A 20,119-nucleotide genomic window follows, 5' to 3' on the forward strand; every position below is an offset into this window, starting at 1 on the left:
ACCATATGCAGAACTTTAAATCTAATGTAGGACTGTGCTGCCTTGGATGATCCCAGAAAATATATGATCTAATTTGTGCATACAATGTATGTCACACGACAGGTGAAAAGCAACCTGAAGAATACTTGAATGTGAAGAAAAGTCTTTGGTATTTTCTGAAAGAGTTGTATGTGAAAATAATAATATTGTCATTATTTTAGCATGAACCTGCAGCCATTGGATGCTTAGCCTGGTTCAAAGAATCCAGGATGTCACTGAAAGTTCACCTGCTGCAAACACAACTTGTTTGCACTTTGAACAGAGCCCCAGGTGTCTGTAACTTTACTCATGTTTTGCCATTATATCACAGAAAAATTGGTCAAAACTTTTTTTCAGAAAATATAGCTTGTCATAGGAGCAAAATATATTCAACCTAAGTTAATGCAAAGCAAATCCAGCTTTTCTTTCCTTCGGTTCTGTTAAACCTCACTTAAATGCAGATAACGGAGGAAGAGCCAAATAGCAATAGCTCCTAAAATGACAAAAAGTCTGGCAAAAAAAACATTGAGGCGCTTTTAAAAAATGTGAATATTTCCTGACTGGGACTGAACTGTTTTCCAACGTGGGGAAACAGCTGTTGCTGCTGCTGGCACAGAAAACAATGCAAATACTGTAACTAACACACTTAGCTCTGGATGACAAAATATGTGTCATAATTCCCCCACATTTTGTATGCGCACGTGTGACTGTATACGTGTGTGTGTGTGTGTGTGTGTGCGGTTGTTGGGAAATTGAAGGATCATACAGGGGTGTCTGTCTCTGTCTCTTGGCTGTTCATGTTTGCATGCAGGGGCAAGTTGAGATTCAATATTGTGTCTAATGATAGTCCTCCTAGAAGTCCACACATCATAAATTCCTTTAACCGAACAGGAAGTTAGTCACTCAGTGACAAGCCAGTCTGCACCGCAAACTTTTCACTCACCAGGCTGATGACAACTATTGAACACGGTAACAACATAGGCTTCAAAAGCAAGGTCACCACTAAAAATGTGGACATAAAGAACATTACCTGAATGAGCAGGCAGAAGATCAGAACATCCATACTGAGGTACAGTATGAATCGCCTGGTGAACAACCTCCATACCTTCTGCACACTCTTATGTGTCTCCTAATCCGGAAAAAAGACACTCCTGAATGGCTCGTAGAGTCCAGGGTGTCTGGGTTAACTTGAGGATGGGAGTTCCTGACTGGAGAGTCGCCCTGCCAGTTTTTTGGCCCGGCTGAGAATGAGTGAGTGAGCACAGCTGAGAGGGTGTGAAAGAGAAAGGGAGAGAGGGGAGGGTTGAAGAGGGGGTAGGGGAGTGTATGCACGCGCACGCACACACACACACACACACACACACACACACATACACACATAGACTCTTTCCTCTCTCTCTCGCTCTCTCGCTCTCTCTCTCTGTGAAACACTGTAATGGGAACAATAGCCAGACCTCTCTGAAGATCTGGCTTTAAAAGGCCAGGGGTTTGGCACAGGGCACGACCCCATAAGCAAACACTGAATCTCCCATTCACACCACAGTGCTTTGTTAACATCTCCAAACACAATGACAGTGTGGGATTTCAGGTTAGTATTTCTGCTTGTGCTGCAATCGGCTTGGCGATCAAACGTTTGCAATATGAATGACTAAAACTTAAGGGTAATGTCCAATTTTACTTCCGCTCACTTATTTTGCTACAGAGGTCATAATATGGTGATTTACGTAAAAGTAGTGCTCCGCCACACAAATAAGCTCTGGAGTAACATGCCTATACGATCTCATTACCCCCTCAGCTGCTTGTGGCCTGATCATATATACACATATATATTTGTGTGTGTATATGAATCCTGCAAAGATATTGTGCTATGCTTTCACTGCAAAAACCTGTGTTAGAAGGTCAAAAAAGTTAATTTTGCGTGCAACATTGGCTGGATGTATTTAGCAAAAAGTCAGTTTATTTTACATTGGAAAATCCAATCCATAAAGGAAGTAAAATGTTATACTAGGTATTTATTAGGATATTTTATGTAAAGCTTCATTGTTATTGAACTCAATTGTCAATATCTCCAGTCATTTTTCTGTTCCTGTTCGTTTTTTCATTGCTTTGTTGTATTTACGTCTTAGTAATAACTAAAAATAGTTTTGTTGCATTTCACAGGCAGACGGTCTACAATGACAAAGCCAATGTAATTTCAAGACTTTATTTTTGATGTGTCTGGCCTCAATAAATACATAATCCCCCAAAGAGTCACTATCACAACAGCTGATTTTAACTCCACATGCCGTCACTTTGATTCCCACACTGCGTCTCCAAAGACCCTTGCGGCCGTCAAGCCTCGAGCAGCTTGACTTTAAGACAAATATGATTCCATGTAAGTCCAAAGGAAAGACCAAGTCTAAAAATAATAATTGCAAGACGGCATAACTTTTATTGACTAAGCGATCTGGCGGTCTTTAAACAATCATAACTGATCATGAAACCTGTCCCGTCCAGGGAAAATGAGATGAAAGTATGCATTTGATTCTTAATGCTCCCTTTAGGAGGGTCTTTTCTTTTCACCTGACCCCAAGTTGACGATCTATAGATCTTTTTTTCTGCTACTACACATAATCCGAAGGAAGACGGGACAACATGAGCGGCGACCTGAATCTCAAAAGACATTGTCTCTCAGAGAACACAGACTCCATAGAGTAACTATAGCTATCCATTACCATCTGATGCTGAATGAGTAACAAAGTAAATGGGGAGGTCAAAAGGGACAAGGCTTGTTTGGCTCTCCTTCTGAAGGCCCCCCGTATTTAGAAGTAGGTAATCATTGCACCGCAAAATCTTGAATAATGGCCACAACAGCTCTGTGGAGTGACAGACAGGAAAACTTGATACCTCGGCAACTTTATCTCGAAACGCGGGTGTCGCGGTGGGGGGGCTAAGGTAAGAAATCTGTCGCGAGACTCAAAAACAAGCTCCTCGACATTGACGAATGTACTCCTTTCTCCAAGGAGGAATAGAAAGGGAGTGAAGTGCACCGGTCCAAGGAGGCTATTTGATAATCATGACCGAGCAGGGATTTTATGAGTAGTCATGCAATGGGTCAGTCCGTTCATACAGGTCACAGAACTGTCAAACAGCCAAGCATCTCCGTCCTGAGTTCATGCCAACTAAATAAAGAGCAATCTGCATGTTCTGCCAAGGCTGCTGTAAATATAGCATTATGTAAGGGGAATCGGTTTCAACTTTAGGAAAAGGAAACATGGCTCAGACTTACGGTCTGGCTCATGTTAGAGAATCACAACATGTGATAGTCCATTGCAGGAGTTCCCAAAGTTTCAGGAGAGCCGCACATTATCCCCGGAGGTGGTTAGAGAACATGCATTTGCACGAACATGCACAAACAGTTTAAGCAAAGCAACATTCAACAACCTCCAGTATTTTTAGCATCCAATCTGGAGTTTATCTATGCAGTGTGTATGTGTGTGTGTGTGTGTACGTTTGTGTATGTCTTTGTCAAAAAATAACCAAAAAAAACTCACTAACCCAAGCTTACTGTTCTGTATGTTTCCTGTGCATCGTGTATTTGCAAGTGTATTTGCAAGTGTATTTGCAGTCCCTATGTCCTCTATTGTAAGTCGCTTTGGATAAAAGCGTCTGCCAAATGCAATGTAATATAATGTAATTATCTCTTGCGTTCAGAATTGACGTGACTTCTGAATTTTATCTTGCAAGCCACTTTAACACGGCTCCCATTTTTTCTAAATGTCATAACACGCCTGGATCACCATGTTTGGCCATTGGAAGACCATTTGAAGACGCACCTGGCCCTGTTTTTGTCTGTTATCCACAGTCCTACGGTGCAGATGGCACAAATTGGAGGTGTTGTAGTGTGTAGTTTACAAGTCAACAGAAAATTTAGGAGAGGAAAAATCTACATAGATGGGAATACCTGGCTTTGTTGCTCGCGATAACAGCTGCAGGGCAGGTTCATGCTGTATTTTACAAACTACATCTCCGCCGTCTGCGAATGGGGGTGTAGCGTGACAGATGACGCACTAAGGGGTGCCACAATTCAAACATTTCTTGACAGCTCTGGTGTTTTAGCAGAGTTGACAAGATACCGGAGGCCAAGACTATTTCTTCCTCTCGCCGTTCGGTGCAACACAGGACACGGTGCAACGGACGAAGAGTCTAAGAAATGAACATCTTTGAAACAAACGCGGCAGATTGGGAATCTTTAAACTCGCTTTTGAGGGATCTTGTCTGCTTTTGAGTCCATTAATTGTGGTTTGCACTTCTAAAAGTCTGGCTGCACTCATTTTTATACAGCTTTTTTTAGGGTTCGAGTCAAAAAACCTGAAATAGCAAAACATTAAATAATGGATAATATTGCAGTGTTATAAAACAAGACCGTAACACCTGGTTCTTCTAATGTTTCATCCTTTTTTTTTTTGAATTCGCAGATATTTAGTTAGTTTAGTTCTGGAACTCAGCTGTAAGGAGAGCAGTGAGGCATCAAATTAATCAAAATCAAAATCCATCAAATACTGCGTAGTCATATTACGATTAATCTTTTTAACTTCATCAGCAGCCAGTGGTAGATTTTATCTCTCCACTCCCACATTTTTTTTCGGAGCAGCTGTTGGGCACAACAGAAAGTTCGTAATCTCGGCCAAACCGAAGCTAATCATGGATAGAAAGATTGGGTTTTAAGCATCTAAAGCTAATTTTAAAATTACAAGGGATATTAAGGAAGGTTCTTTGCCACGGTAAAACCATTTCTATTCAGCGTCTTTATTTCCGTAGCATCCGGCAGTGTAATGTGAGCTGATGGCTTTGAATTATGTATGACAGCATTTTGAGGTTTGTCAGAATATTAAAATTGTGCGTCACTATTTGGACCACTGACGGCTTCAGTGGCTACTCACTGGGGTTAATACCCCATTAAAATGTTGGGAGTGTTGAGTTTTAGTTTTGGCTGCCATCTGTTATCACTTGAAAACTCGGTGCTTGAAAAGGCTTCTACATTACACCAGTGATTTAAGCAGAGGAAGCTTCTGGAAGAGTCTGCCGGTGCATACAAATCCAAGAAAACCCCTGGAGTCTGCAGCAGCCAAGTCTGTAAGGTCAAGCTAACACCAGTTTTTATTTTTAATGCTGTTTAATGTCATCACACCATTTGCAAGATAACTTTTATTTTCTGTTTATCTCTTGGGTTTAGATGATAATGTGGATGTGTGTGTGTGTGTGTGTGTGTGTGTGCATAGTTGATTTAAAAATAACAGCATATTTTTACTTTATCTGATATATTTATGTTAATATATATACACATATATATTGTTTATATCACACTGCTGTCATGTTTTTGTCCATAAGTTTTATGCGTTTGTGTTGAAAATCAATGAGATGCTGCAAGATTGATCATTCAGGCTAGCAAAAATCAATTTTGGCCAGCGCCCTCATTTTTTTTTATCTAATACTATTAACAGGACCAAATATTTTCCTTAGTAACTGTCACAAATTAAGAATAAAATACCCTATTTTTTCCTACATGAAACACGTAGCCACCCTTGCTGTTGTCCAAATTTCTAAATGACAGATCATCAATTGGACAAGTGTATTATATGGTATATATACATATATGTTGTTTATATCACACTGCTGTCATGTTGTTGTCTATAAGTTTTATGCTTTTGTGTTGAAAATCAATGACATACTGCAAGAATGATTATTAAAGCTTGCAAAATTCAATTTTGGCCAGCGCCCCATTTTTTTTTTTTTTTTAATCTAATACATCAACAGGACCAACTATTTGCTTTAGTAACTGTCACAAATTAAGAATGAAATACTCTATTTTTTCTTTTCCTACATGAAACACGTAGCCACCCTTGCTGTCGGTTGTCCAAACATCTAAATGACAGATCACCAATTTGACAAGTGTATCATGCACTCACGGCCACGAGACTGTAAATCTGTGTGGTCTGCATGCCAGGGATTCATAGCTGGAGTGCACCCTGTAGCCCCGCGCAAATGATCTACCACATGTTTCGATACGCTTCCCGAAATATTTTAAATACGGATCAAAGATGTCGTCTCCGCCGAGGCTCATTTACATCGTCGAAAAAAGGTAGATAACCCTTATCTTTTTGAAAAGAGGGTAGATTAGTAGAAAAATCTGTTTGTTTTCCCGCAGCGGAGCATGTCATCGGGAATTACTGGACATTGACAAACGACAGGGAGGGGGCCAACACCGGAGAATGAAACAAGGGCTTGACTTGACAAAGTGCTCCGCTGACTAAAAACCCTCTAATATCACCTTTCAGCGCCAATGAGGGCTCAAGGGGAGAAGCACACCTGTGCTCCCCGCGGCCGAAAGTGGCGGTTTGGGCGCGTCGGGCCTTCTGGCGAGCGTTTTAACCTTCCAGACGAGGCTGTGACAAACCCCATGCACAGCAACTTACTTTTTTTTTTTTTTTTTTTTTTTTCCTTGACTGACTATCAAAGTATTCTCCGCCAACAGGGGAGGATGAATCATGAGTTTCACGCAAATGAATTTACTTTATTACACGCCATTGAGATATAAATCAACATTTTCATTTGCCGGATGGCTCTCTGGGAACGAAAGATCGATGTCGTGGTAGAAAGAGAGATAAATCTCATGTTCATCAATCATCGCCATGAATGAGCCACTTGGAAAAATATAAGGCTTGGTATAAAAATGAAAAAAAGGCCATATGTCATTTCTCCCAGTGAAGGTATGTAGACTAAAAAAAAAAAAAAAAAAAAAAAGGCAGTTTTATGTGTGTGTGCCATTTTTTGAATTTGTGTTTTCGCAACACGTACTCCCGCCGGATGGCCGAACCCAGTCACACACACCATAATAATAACCTGTTGACCGGCAGCCAGAGGACAGCGTTCATCAGCTTCAGGCAGATAAATATGGTTTTATTCAGGCCATTTTAGCAAATGTTATTTCGTTATTCAAATACTTGTTTTCTCTGACAAAGCTGGTCAAAGCACCGTCAACCTGGGCGGTGGCGCAAGTGAGCCGGGTCAAAGAAAAGGATGGGGAAGGTTCAAATATGCGCAAATAATACGAACTACGGCCCTGACCAAAAAAAAGAAACAAAAACAAATTAATCCCAAAGATATATTCCCGTCTGTGGTCTGACAACAGTCAGTTTTGCCGTCTAATGCGGAATTAGACGGAGAACCGTCTTCCCTCTGCACGAAGCCAAATGCACTTAAACACACCGTACAGATCAGCATCCGACCAACTGGTGCACATTTAATCAACAAGTTATCGATCGATTCGACCGGACCGGACCCTTTGCCGTCGTATATTTCTATCCCGCTCCCGCCGAGTGATACTTGCTATATTTTCCACCGGCGCAACTTCAGGCCAATCCATCGACTTCCATCGAGAGTCCTGCTTTTACCATTATTATGCGTTTAATTTGCAGGTTTTTACAAACAACTAGAAAGCTAAAAGTGACTCCAGGCTTGTTCGCAAGTAGTTGACATGAATTCTGAGCATTATCGCTCTTTATTTGTCCGTCGTGTTCGTACGGGGTTTGAAATCCGCACCTCAAATGACAATTTTAATTTTTTTATTTTACATATTTACGATTTCCATTCCATGAAAACGCCTTCAAGTTCGAACGTTTCTTTTCGCTGCTTCCTGTCCCATCTGTTGCTTTGAAAAGAACCTTCCCTCCCAGGACGGGTTCACAGGCCGGCTGGACTCCATGAATCCAGAAGTCTGTTCTGTTATCTGCCTCAAGCAAACTGACATTTGAGCTAGCGGAGGGAATGTTCTCTTACTTAGCATGACTTCTTTTTTTTTCCCCCCCGGCAAAAACTTTTTAAAGCTACACACCTCCATGGTGCAGTTGAGCAGCTTCATTCATTCAAAATACCGGTGTTAACAGCAATTATTAGTTGTTTTTTTTTTTTTTTTCCCGGAACGCTGTATAAGAGAGCATTATGAATGTTTTAACTGTCTTGAATTAACATGTTTTATATGGATATGTGCAAACAAATCAAAATATAAAACCAGACTAGCTGGGAGTTAATAATGACAATTTATATTGTCTACTTATTCCAATGTATGGTATTTTTTTAAAGTATTGCACACTGAACTATGTTGTGAATAAAGGACGAATTCTTATCTCGTCTTGGCAAATAGATTTGAATTTCTTCACTTGAAGAGTAACAAAGGACAGAAAATGCAAGAAGTAAATTGACGTCAAATGTATAAATGAGAATATTTAATAGAGAAACTAAACAATGTTACACTCACTGTGCTTTTACATTAATCTTTCCAAATCCCCACTTTTCCAGATGTCAGCGTTGGACAAACAGAAGTGAAAACGCCGGCATTAAAATCATGTATGTAACCGCCATTAATGGCTCGTCACAAGTCACAGCAGCAATAAACATGGCCAATGAGGTGTGACTTTTTAAACAACCTTGTCCCGACATGACGGATGGACAGCGGCGGTAAGATAAACATCCGCGCACGTTTACGATCTCCTGTATTATTTTGCACATCGTGGAGCCCATTAGGAAAATCCCTCCTGTCCTAACATCAACCTATGATCTGTAGTTTTGTGATAAAACCATCAAAAACACATGCAAAGCTTTATGTATGTTGGTTGACAGACCTGGGTTGGAGTTGAGATCCATGGGGTGCAGAGGCGGGCGCGCCACTTTCGCCGATGAATTTTGCAGGAGCAAAAGCCACGCTGTTGTCGCCGACCTCCAGCCCACTTCTTCATCAGTTCTCGTTCAATGCCGCGGATAGATTTATCTTCTCCTGTCTCCGCTCAAGCACAACCCGCCGCAATCACTGCCGTCCCTCCTACCCTCCCTCTCTATCCTTTGCTATTTCCTACACCTCATGTTACTTCTGGGCCCTCACCTTTAAGCGAGGCTCGATTCTGTTACGTTTTCCGCAGGTCGGCGCCGCGCGAATCGGAATGGCACGCCGATCTACTCGCATCTCAGGAAGCCTTTCCTCCAAGCACGCCGCTGCCATCGGAGCAAAGGAAGCGCGCTCTGAAAGACATGCAAGCCGGACCGAATGCAAGATGGTGTGTTGCTCGTCTCTAAAGGAAGTGAAAGGGGTGGAAGCCTGGCGACGGAGGGAGGGAGAAGCATCGTAAATCAACTAGCCCTCCCCAAAGTGGAGACCTGTAAATCTGGTGAACGAAGCGTAGGCGCTTAGCCAAGTGACTCATCCGCGGTGCTCTATAAATACAGCCGCGCAGGGTCGGCGAGGCTGCTACCGGCGGCGAAGAAGTCCTGAGAAACTGCGCTTTCTTGCTCTCAGAGGAAAGTCTTTAACAAGCCCCCCGGTCTCGTTTTTCGGTCGCAGCCGGGGTTTACGGGCGAACCCCGCATCATCGGCTTCCAATAAATGACATGTGCAACCGGTTGAACGCGACCGAAGGGGGTGATAACGTTTAAGAACGGCTACCTGTTGGACTTTGTCCGGGAGAAGCACAGGCGGGCGCAACATCTAAATATTTACCACCGAGAAAAACACACGTACCGCAGATCTGGACGTTCGAGTCGGGTTTCTCTGACCGACAAACAATATCACAGCAAGAAAAATAACACATGGTGGACACTGTCGACAGCTCTTGAGAGAAACAAAACAAAACACTGGATATTTGCAAGCGTGGACAAAACATTTTAGCTCCTTTAAACACCCGGGCATCAAATGCATCTCCGGGCATCTCAACTTTCCCCGCCGAGACCCGGCCAAACCGATCCGTCCGGGGTCAGGGGTCGCGGATAGGGGTTACCGTAACGGGCCGATGGAGGTTATTGGCATGTGACATGTCAAATACCGATCCCCGCAATAAGGCTGTTACGCAAGCTTCCTGTCCCGTCCCTCTCAATGGCCAGAGACTTGGCCTCGGTGCTCTTCCTCCAGAGGAATGACGCACGGACATGAGGGAGGAAGAACAATTCTCATACCCCGGCACATATGAGAACATATTTCCTACAACGTGTACTGTATACAAAAGGCATCCAGCTTATTGTTTGGACAGACCGGATTCTCCGGTCATCTGCTTTTTGTCACATTTACATCTCGACGCGACGCGTGTCGCTAAGACGTGGTGAAAAATAGGCCGCGTTGAAGTTCCCTTTGCAGTCCTGCACTGTTCTGACGAAAATTATTTTCCAGCACGCGCAGCTAGTTCATCATCTTTCACTGAAAGATGGCCTTGTTATTTGATGGAAAACTGAAATATGAAGTGTGTAGAAGGCCAAAATGGTCTCCCTACACACCCTCTCACTTTGTTTTTGCAGCTGTATTTTCCCATTTGGTTGTTGGCCGTTCGTGACATTATAAAAAATTGTTTTTTATCATCCGCAGAGCAGTTTGAATCGTTACATGGACTCCTGACGGATTCGATTCTGATACGGTAATAGAGTTTTGTTTCAGAGAAACAAATGGATTGTAGCCTGACGAGAGGCGCAGGCAACACATAAAATCTTTAATCGCATTTGTGTGCGAAGCTGTGGGAGCCTGTTCACAAAACAACCAGGCAAATGGTAACATCTGATGTCTGTTTAACTATGTTTATGACAAAAGAATAGTTCATCCAACATGTAAATCAATGTAAATCAATTCATTATCTAATCACAGCTATTCTAAGAGAAGGTCAAAAGGCTTGTAGCTCACAAAACACAAACAGCACTTTCACAGAAAAAATAAAAACATGTTGGAAGTTTCAGGTAACATGACTAATGATTATATATGTATATGTATGTGTATATGTATGTGTATGTTTATATGTGTATGTATATAATTAAAATATACATCCTTTGGGATAAATAAAGTTGTTCTTATTCTTATTCTTATTCTTATTCTTATTCTTATTCTTATTCTTATTCTTATATATTACATTATTTTATTTTTTGATATTGTAATATATATTTTTGTGCGTTTGGTCATTATTTATGTTGTTCATTTTCTGTTTATTATTCTTAAGATGCGAAAAAAGCCAGAATGAATTTAAACTGCTTGCAACTGATTATTATGAGCTATTAAAAAATCGTTTATAAACTTACAGACAATAAAATTCCTGGGTTTGTTGGACTTTAAAACTGCTTAAATTATGTATAAAGTAAATAATTATATGCTTTCAGACACGCACAGCAGTAAGTATGAACTAAGGGAATTTTATGTGTTTATTAAAAAAGGAACACAAACAAAAGTGAAACAAAGAAGCATCTCAAGAAATAGATTCCAATAACGTTGTTTATATTTATATTCATATTGATTGATGTTTTATCGAGATGAATAAAGTACTATCTTATCTTATCTTATCTTATCTTATCTTATCTTATCTTATCTTATCTTATCTTATCTTATCTTATCTTATCTTATCTTATCTTATCTTATCTTACAAGGTGACGCTCCAGCTGACACTTTTTCAGCAATAATTACGTTGTTTTGGGGTATTTTTTTTGTGTCTTTAATAAACTTTTGATCGCTTGTTTCTTGCCTACGTATGTTTGAATCTTATGTGTATATATTTGATTCTACTGGTCGAAAAAGAGCAAATAAACTCACTAAAGTAAACTGACCTCAGCGCCACATCATCAACAAGATCTCCCTGACTTTCACAGAATGTGCACAAAGCCCAGGCCGGGAAGTAGAAATGCACATTTGTATCATAAAAAAAGTGACCATTACTCGCTTTTGTGCCTCACATATCTAACTTTTTAGACTTTGATTATGAAAGGAAAGTAAGAGCACATTTTTATGATGTTATCTTCAAACAAAAATGTAATTTTAAAGATTTTTAATAAGTTTAAAAATGATAATTGGGTAAAGATTGGGGGTGTCTGTCGAGAGATACGCCTAAAATACAAGATATACATTTTCATATATATATATATATATATATATATGTGTATATAAAATTAAGATTTATCATATATAGATAATATATATATGTATATATAAAGATATGTAAAATAAAAGAATACAAATAAATAAATAATATAATAAAAAATAAAGATAAAATTTGTAATTAATTAATCATAAAATGATAATATGAATAGTAGTATATGGTGTTATATTACTGGGATGAGATAGTTAGCAATGAGTTTAGCAATGAGTTTCACTCCTCCGTTGCGCATTAAAAACCACACATGATGGTGAAATGACCTTTTCTACAAACTACAAATACCATTCAGCCACACTGAGTCTTGCAGCTTCGACCTTTTGGCTTGATGATCACTCAGTGACCAATCAGCAGCGTCCGCGGGGCGCGGTCATTGACCTTCACCTGATCCAAATAATCAATGATTTGAGTCAGACGTGATGATTTAAGGGCATAAGAATTTTATAGCCACACTATAACCTTTCACATCAACCCCCATATTGGTCGGACAGTGTTATCAGCTGATTTTCACAATGTACCTTTTTTGTCGTAAACATTGATTTGTGTGTAAAAGACCCAGCTGTTTTAGATGAAGGACATGACGTCAGTGTCAGGACATAATGCCAATGATTAAATTCACAATTTCGACATTTTTTTTTTTGTTTTTAAGTGCAAAAGCTTTATTTCAAACAACACACGATTTCAATTTTCAGCCAAAACATAACATCTGCATGATGTCTTTGTAAAGTTTAACGTGTTTGTGCTGAAATAAGCTCTATGAGACAATATTTCTAGCTTAACTCGGATGTTATCGTCTTGCGCGCGTCAACAACCGTACTTGTTTAGAATATATCACAGATAATATATAATCTCAGTTTATGTACAGAGAGCTGCTGGTGTGGCGGATCCATCAAATCAAACTTGTTTATGTAACTCAAGCCACAATAATGAAATAGATTTAAGCCGCCTTTTTTCGTGTCTACCTACTCACACTTAATTAGCTGATTTATTTTTCAAATGTTGTTTTCTCTGAGCGGGCCTGACAATACCAGAAGCTAAACATCAGCGACGAGCTCCAAAAAGCCACCAACACAAACCGCCTCCAGCTCACAATCTCGCCGGAAAAAAATGTCACTAATGAAGCCGGTGGGCGGTTCTGAAAAAAACACATTTTTTTGCAAAGGAGACTCTTCTCTGTATCCTCCAGAATTTAATTGTCATTATGAAAGATTGCTGGAGAATTCAACATATTCACTGAAATAAAAAGCCATGCACTGTTGCACTGATAATCCCGTAAGATTTAAAATCTCAGCCAATTGTTGTTTCGGACCCAGAGATACTATCCGCCGCATGTAGGAGTCCCGGTGGTTGTGTCCACAAGCACTCTGAGTCATAAATTCACACAGCGGGAGAACAACAACATCGGATGTGAATCGCAGAAGCCCCATATGAGAAATGTAAACAGCGGCAGATTTACAGGCCGCAGCTCCTCCGGGGTGGCCGGGGATGGGATGGGGGATATGGGGGGGCGACACAGACAGCAGGTTACAGAGTTCACGCGTGAAAAAAGGGAAAACGCGACGCCTGGAAGAGGAGACGCGAGAGCGTGCCGTCGAGCTTTTTGTCAGTGAAAACAAGACCGAATCCTAAAGACGCGCCTTGGAAAACGCTCAACAGCTTTACATGCAAAACAGGATGTTGTCACTTACGCTTCAGGCGTCATCACTTTTTACCACAGCAATATCCATAAAATCAATTTCGCCGCTCTAATGCGTGCCTTAAATCTGCTGCTATTATTCAGCCTGGATTTATGTTGCAATGGAAGCTGTGTGGGCACTACGCATTGAGTGGATAATTAAATCAATATGTCAAAACACGGGGTTTGATACACCGGGAGCCGCTCCATTGTGAATCCCCATCTGTGAGTGGATAATTCAATCATACCTGAATATGTAAAAACGTATACGTGACAGTGGAGGTGCATGAGTGGGTTATGCAGAGAGCGATTTACTTATCTAGTTTTTTTCATATTTGACTAATTTACATACATTGCTGAAGCTCTCTCTCTCTCTCTGCGGTTCAGTTTATCTTGATTTTTTTTCTCTCTGCATGTATCACATTTCTTTCTTACCTTTTTTAATGCATTGATTTGGAAATGTGTTTTTTGTTTGTCTGCATTGTGATTATGATCCTAATCTCCCCCCTTTTCCCTTTCCCCCTGCAAACTGTTTCACGTTGACGGAGAACAAAAGTCCAAGGCATATCTATTTCGACTGAAATATCTGAAATTTTTTTAACATCTGCACAACATCTCACACTGACAGTGTAAAATGAGCCAATTTATCGTAGTTAATAGACTCAGAATCAGAATACTTTATTGATCCACCAGGGGGGAAATTGCTTTTTGTTGAAATGAGCTCCTGCTACAGAGTCAAGTGGGGAAGAATCAAAATAGAATAATATAATGATAAAATATGAAATAAAATGAACCGTAAAGATCGAAAAAAAAAAAAAGATAAAATTACAGGTACGTAAAAATATATGTGATGTATAAACATGTGTATTTAGAAATAAATGTATATGATTACATATAATCAAGTGGGAAAGAATCAAAGTAGAATAATAAAATAATAAAATATGAAATAAAATGAACCGTAAAGATAAAAAAAAAAATTAATAAAACTAAAATTAAAGGTATGTAAAAATGTATGTGATGTATAAACATGTGTATTTAATAGTACATGTATATGATTACATATAATCAAGTGGGGAAGAATCAAAATAGAATAATAAGATATGAAATAAAATGAAGCGTGAAGATTGAAAAAAATAAATAAAAATAAAATTAAAGGTATGTAAAAAGGTACGTGATGTATAAACATGTATATTTGAAAGTACATAGTATGATCACATGTAGTAATAATATGAATAAGTAGGGGTTGTTGTGCAGAAAGGTTTTGAAAAAATCTGCGTATTACAAATGCTGCAAAAAGAAAAGATAATTTATTTTACATATAACTTAAAAAAGTGTTCTCACACGCATGACGTTTCGAGCAAAAAACAGACTCTGAGGCATGTGTAAACATCTGATAAAGACCTCAAAACGTTATGCATGCGAACATAATTTTTTTGTGTTATATGTACAATAAATCATCTTTTCTTTTTGGAGCATTTTCACTGTGCAGATTTTTTCAAAACTCTACTTTTTTTTTTTTTTTTTTTTTGTTTGTCTCATCCAGCACCCATCCCTAACTGGGCAGCGGATGTGCGTGTGTTTTTCCTCTCCAGTTTTTGTACAGCAAAACATTTATTGCTCACAAGACAATAAAACTATTGCACAAACGGAGAACTATTGCACAGGACGACTCCACCCACAGCCAACTGACGCCGAGTGTCTGAGTTGGACGGTCCGACGGCTGTCGGTAGGAATGAATTCGGTGGTGCAATCGTGGCGGGATCAGTTTAGAGCTTAAAGAACTCCAACATGTCGTGGAGTGGGTTGATCTATTAGCATCCGCTATCAGTTAGCCTGCTGACCCAGCACACCACAGACTCATTGAACATTTCAAGCACGGTCCTGCAGATGTGAAAGGATCTCAGCGGTCGACCTCAGCAGATAGAAGCAACTCTGGGCCCTCTTTCACAGGGTGTCGGCGTTCTTTCCCCGGTCCAGTTTGCTGTCAGCGTGCCCACAGGTACATAAAGTCCACACTGACCCGCCTGCAGGTTGAACATCTGATAATTACTTGCAGCGATTTCATCAGACCAATAAAATTTGCTTCAATTCCTACCTAACTAGTGTATAGGACTGTCTTAGAAAATTAGAATATTGTGATAAAGTCATCATAAATCAACTGAAATATTGCAAGCCTTTTATTATTTTGATATTGCTGATTACGGCTTACATCTTGAGAAAACTCAAAAATCCTATCTCAAAATATTAGAATATCATGCAAAAGTAATTTTTGTTTATTGCATCACAGAAGATAAAGAACTTTATCACAATATTCTAATTTTCTGAGACAGTCTTGTAAATACCTCAGCATTCACTATGTATGTATGTGTGTATATAGATTTTCCTGATAGTTGACATTTTATGTTGAAATTTTTATAACCTGTTTCTTATTTCACAACAAGAAAAGTTTTCAGTCGTGGGACCGATGAAGGAAATTGTCATCTTATGTTATGTTATAGTTGCTAGAGTGGACCTCCTTTTAATCCAAATTGCGGTTTGATCCTGTCTGCATGTCGGAGCGTCATCTGTGTGTGTGTGTGTGTGTGTGTGTTTGTGTATGGGAGAATACTTTCTCGTGATTTATGTACAAGCGTTCCTCTCTTTAACGCTAAAAAAAATAAAATAATTAAATCATATTTGTAATTTTTCTGAGGGGTAGTAGGGGCTGATACACAACAATGCAACAATTTGAAGGCGTTGTGGAATTATTATCGCAGGGAAACAGCTGAACACCATTTGCTATGGTGAGGGATGTGGGATTCTCTTAAGCCGGGGGTGTCAAACTCATTTTTCCTAATTTAATGTCAAGGGGGCCGGACCAGTAAAATTATTGCCTAGAAGTGACATTAAGTCCAATTTTTTCCTTTGTTTCAGTGTAAAGGAGGTAAACAGGTAAATTATAAAAATCTTTAATTTTAATGAACTGTTCCTCTAAAAAATACATGACGAATTAATATTAAACATGAATATTAAAAAAAGAATTGATAAAATTACACCCTAAAAATATTGTTGATCTTGTTACTGTGGGAAAATTTGCCACTGGAATTTATTAGAAAATTGATTGATAGCATGTTTAAGAGGAGGTACAGTATCATGTTTACAAGGCTATTCTGGATATTAAATCAATATTCTTAATTTTGACTTTTTTTTTGCTATCATTTTTGCATTTTTTATAGAAATAAGAAAAGATCGTTTTAACAATGTCACTAGACGGTTTTTCATCAGAAAATCATTTTTCAAAAAATACATTGTAAAGTTACCTTTTCATTTTTTCCTTGCCTGTTTTTTTTTTTTTTTTTGTTAAACCCACTGTATAAAACCCCCAGATGCATGAGAGAAAAAAAACAAAACACATGGGTCGCACAAACACAAAGATTTGATTTCAGGCAGAGGCATACAAAATATTGAGTCTGAAACCCCCGTCTTAAGATATTCCCTTTTTTTTTTTCCTACTTCCAGCTAATGATGACATCATGGTGACATAAACTCCAGATTGGTCGTAAAGGGTCGGCTTCACACCGCGGGCTAAACGGGACGCTGGTTTCGGTCTGTGCCTTTCGGGATTGTAAATCTCAGCAGTTTTCATCACCTTGCGGCCACGGCCACTGCGGCAGTTAGTTTGCCACGGTGTGAAGTTGCATTACCGCACCACAATACTACTATTTGCGGTTCTCCCAAAACGGCTTCTTTTTAGGTTCTTGGAGTTAAATTGGATTTAATTTTGTCTTGATTTTACGGCTGCCGTCGCAGCGCAGACTAGCGCCCCGGGTCACGTCAGACTTGCTTCACGACCGGACATAAAAAATCCCACCCCGAGCCTCCGTTATAGGTCACCGATGCTGAAAAAAAAACAAAGAACACACCCTCGCCTCTTTGCTCATCGCTCCTCCGGCGAACCCCCCCCTCTATCTTCCCTCATCTCCCCTCGAGATGCGTTTTAGGAACCGAGACATCCTTCAAAATGATGCACTGGGATCAGATTTCTGGGTCACCGGTAGAAGAATGGCAGCGGGAGGAGACGAGGGGGCACAAAAAGAGAAAGACATAAGAAAAGCCCGGTTCAAATGAAACACTTGTGCCCGCTTTCCCTCATTCAGATGCAAAGCGCATTGCGCACGGAGGGAAAGAAGTCAAAACTACTAGTTTCTCTTTCACCTTGACTGGTTGGGAAAAGGCAAATGAGTCTACACAGGGATTGAAAGTGATCCAGAAAGGGTTATCTGGATTTTTCTATGTACTGATAAACATGAGATCAGAAGTTGAATTCCCACCAGTGAGTCCTCATTTACAACACACACACACACACACACATCATAAGTTACAGGGTCATCCATGGCTAATGTGACATGGGGATCCATTTCCAAACCCCCTCCATACAGCCGGACTTGAAAATGTCAGCACCAGGATTAATTTACTCTCAGTTCCTCCGCCGGGGTTTAAATATTGATGCTTCATATATAAATACGTGTCCATTGACACGCAGGTGGAGTAACTGATTTGTTAATAAAAATGAAACTGCTCCGCTATCTTTTCTTTTTTTTTTTTTTTCCCATTTTACTCCGCTCCGGACGTCATTCCGTCGTCAAATTATTCTTCAGCTAATAATTAACCTTGAGATTCCTGCTTGTAGTGAACAGAGCGCTGGTATGTGTGTCTGTCACTGCCTTCCAATAATCCAATAATAACCTCCGTTGTAGCAGCATTCACTCATTACTGTCTAATAAGAAGTCTGACTTTGCATTATGATTAAAAGAGGAGAATTTACGGCCTGTAAAAAAAAAAGAATATCCTTGCCTACGATCCCGAGCTCTTATACCCCGATTTTTTTAAAGTCTGCCCTGCCTATCTACGCCTTACTCCTCCTCCAACACGGTGTGCATGACAAATGATCGTGATTTGGTCACATCGGAGGTTGCCAAGGTAACAAATGATCACGTATTCACTGTCAGCACAACAGTGTCACAAATGCATTAAACCTGGACTATTTACAAGCAGTATTTAATAAATATATTTGATGCAATGGGAAAGTGGAATTAATTGAATTAAAAAAATTATAAATATGTATACATTTTTAATTGAATTAATATATATATATATATAGAGAGAGAGAGAGAGAGAGAGAGAGTTATTTATTGATTGATTTTTAATCTAATCAATCAATAGATAACTATATATATACATATAGATATTTATTGATTGATTTATTGATATATATATTTAGTTAAATGTGAAAAAACAAGATGAACTTCATATGTTTATAATTCCTAGTTTCACCAATTAAATCTTGGTAACTTCAATTTTTTTTTAATTGATTTTTTTTCGCCCCGGAGGATTTGTTTCTTATATCTTTTATAATTAATGGGCTTTTTTGTGAATATTTTTTTTCAGTGCAAGTCTACCTCGTCTGAGTGCAATAATGCAACATAATCCAGATGTTTAGAAGTTTAACACTTTTACCGAGCTGGTCACGAAGTGAAATGGGTGTTTGTATGCTTGTAAATTCCTAAAAAGTGGAAAACAAAAAGACTTTTTCGATTCGACGCAGTTATTTCAGGGTCATTTTCCCCCCAGAGTTGTGATGACTCCAACAAACACACGAGGGCGCTGTCAGATTAAAATCAACACAAGTTCATCGAATCTCCACTGAACCGCATCGTCGCTTCTTCTCAATCTCCAAACAGGGGAGGGTGGGGACGTTTCCGAGCATCAACACATTTAACAGGTTGACGGACGACCGTCTTTGGAATCGGAAACTCTTTCATCCTCCGGATGCGTAATAAAAACTCCGGGTTTTTCACCGTAAACACCATTTATCCTCACGCGTCCGACACGCCCTCTCGCTGCGACCGAATCCCGAGGTTCCCTCATGAGTGAAGGGATGATGGCCTCTGGGGGAAGGGGGGTCGGGGGGGGGTGGGGTGGAAATATTCTCATAACTCAGCCGCCGCGCCGCCTCGGACCCAACGCAAGAGACGACCCGAGGCAAAGAAGGAGTGACATATTGAACCCATACCGGAGCCAAAAAAAAACCCCTCATGTTTACGAGGCCTCGGGGATAGAAGAGCGCACTGTTTCTCCATCAACAGCACGGCGGGGAATACTTCCTGTTTTCATTCTGATTTCTTAAGATGGAGTGACTAATTACAGTTTGACGAGGGTTCGCTTTGAATCACGGGGTGTTTACGCGTCTCGGGCGGGTAAATGAACCAGACGTTTTTGCAATTAGTATTTTGTCAAGCGCGGGAAGGTGTAATGTAATCTCGGACGCGGCGCTCGTATCGAAATCGGCCCGGACGTTTAAAAAGCCAGATAAAAAAACGAAGGCTGATGTTCCGATCTGGGTTCAGATATACCCCGCACGCTAACCCGCGTTTTAAAGGTTCACTTTTATGTAAGAGCTACTTGGGAATTTGGGATTGCGATACGTGAACACAGGGACGTGTCTGCGATCGTAACAATTTTC

The 20,119-nt window shown here is 39.9% G+C and overlaps 1 protein-coding gene across 3 annotated transcripts in view; it reads right to left on the reverse strand.

The window, feature by feature from the left end:
• The window catches only part of arhgap24 (Rho GTPase activating protein 24), a 76,324-nt gene that overhangs the window by 16,299 nt on the left and 39,906 nt on the right, over window positions 1-20,119 (reverse strand). The window contains exon 1 of one of the 3 annotated variants that reach the window (XM_086151987.1): window positions 8,679-8,833. The exons of the other annotated variants lie outside the window; for them this stretch is intronic. Within the exon in view, the coding sequence (XP_086008113.1) occupies window positions 8,679-8,700 (22 nt within the window). The 5' untranslated portion in view covers window positions 8,701-8,833. Of the gene's footprint in view, window positions 1-8,678; window positions 8,834-20,119 lie in introns of those variants that run through there. 3 annotated transcript variants of the gene reach the window in all.

This window comes from Fistularia commersonii, chromosome 9, assembly GCF_037954325.1.
Source record: "Fistularia commersonii isolate RoL2024-O1a breed Wild chromosome 9, RoL_Fcom_v1.0, whole genome shotgun sequence".
Classification (NCBI taxonomy): domain Eukaryota; kingdom Metazoa; phylum Chordata; class Actinopteri; order Syngnathiformes; family Fistulariidae; genus Fistularia; species Fistularia commersonii.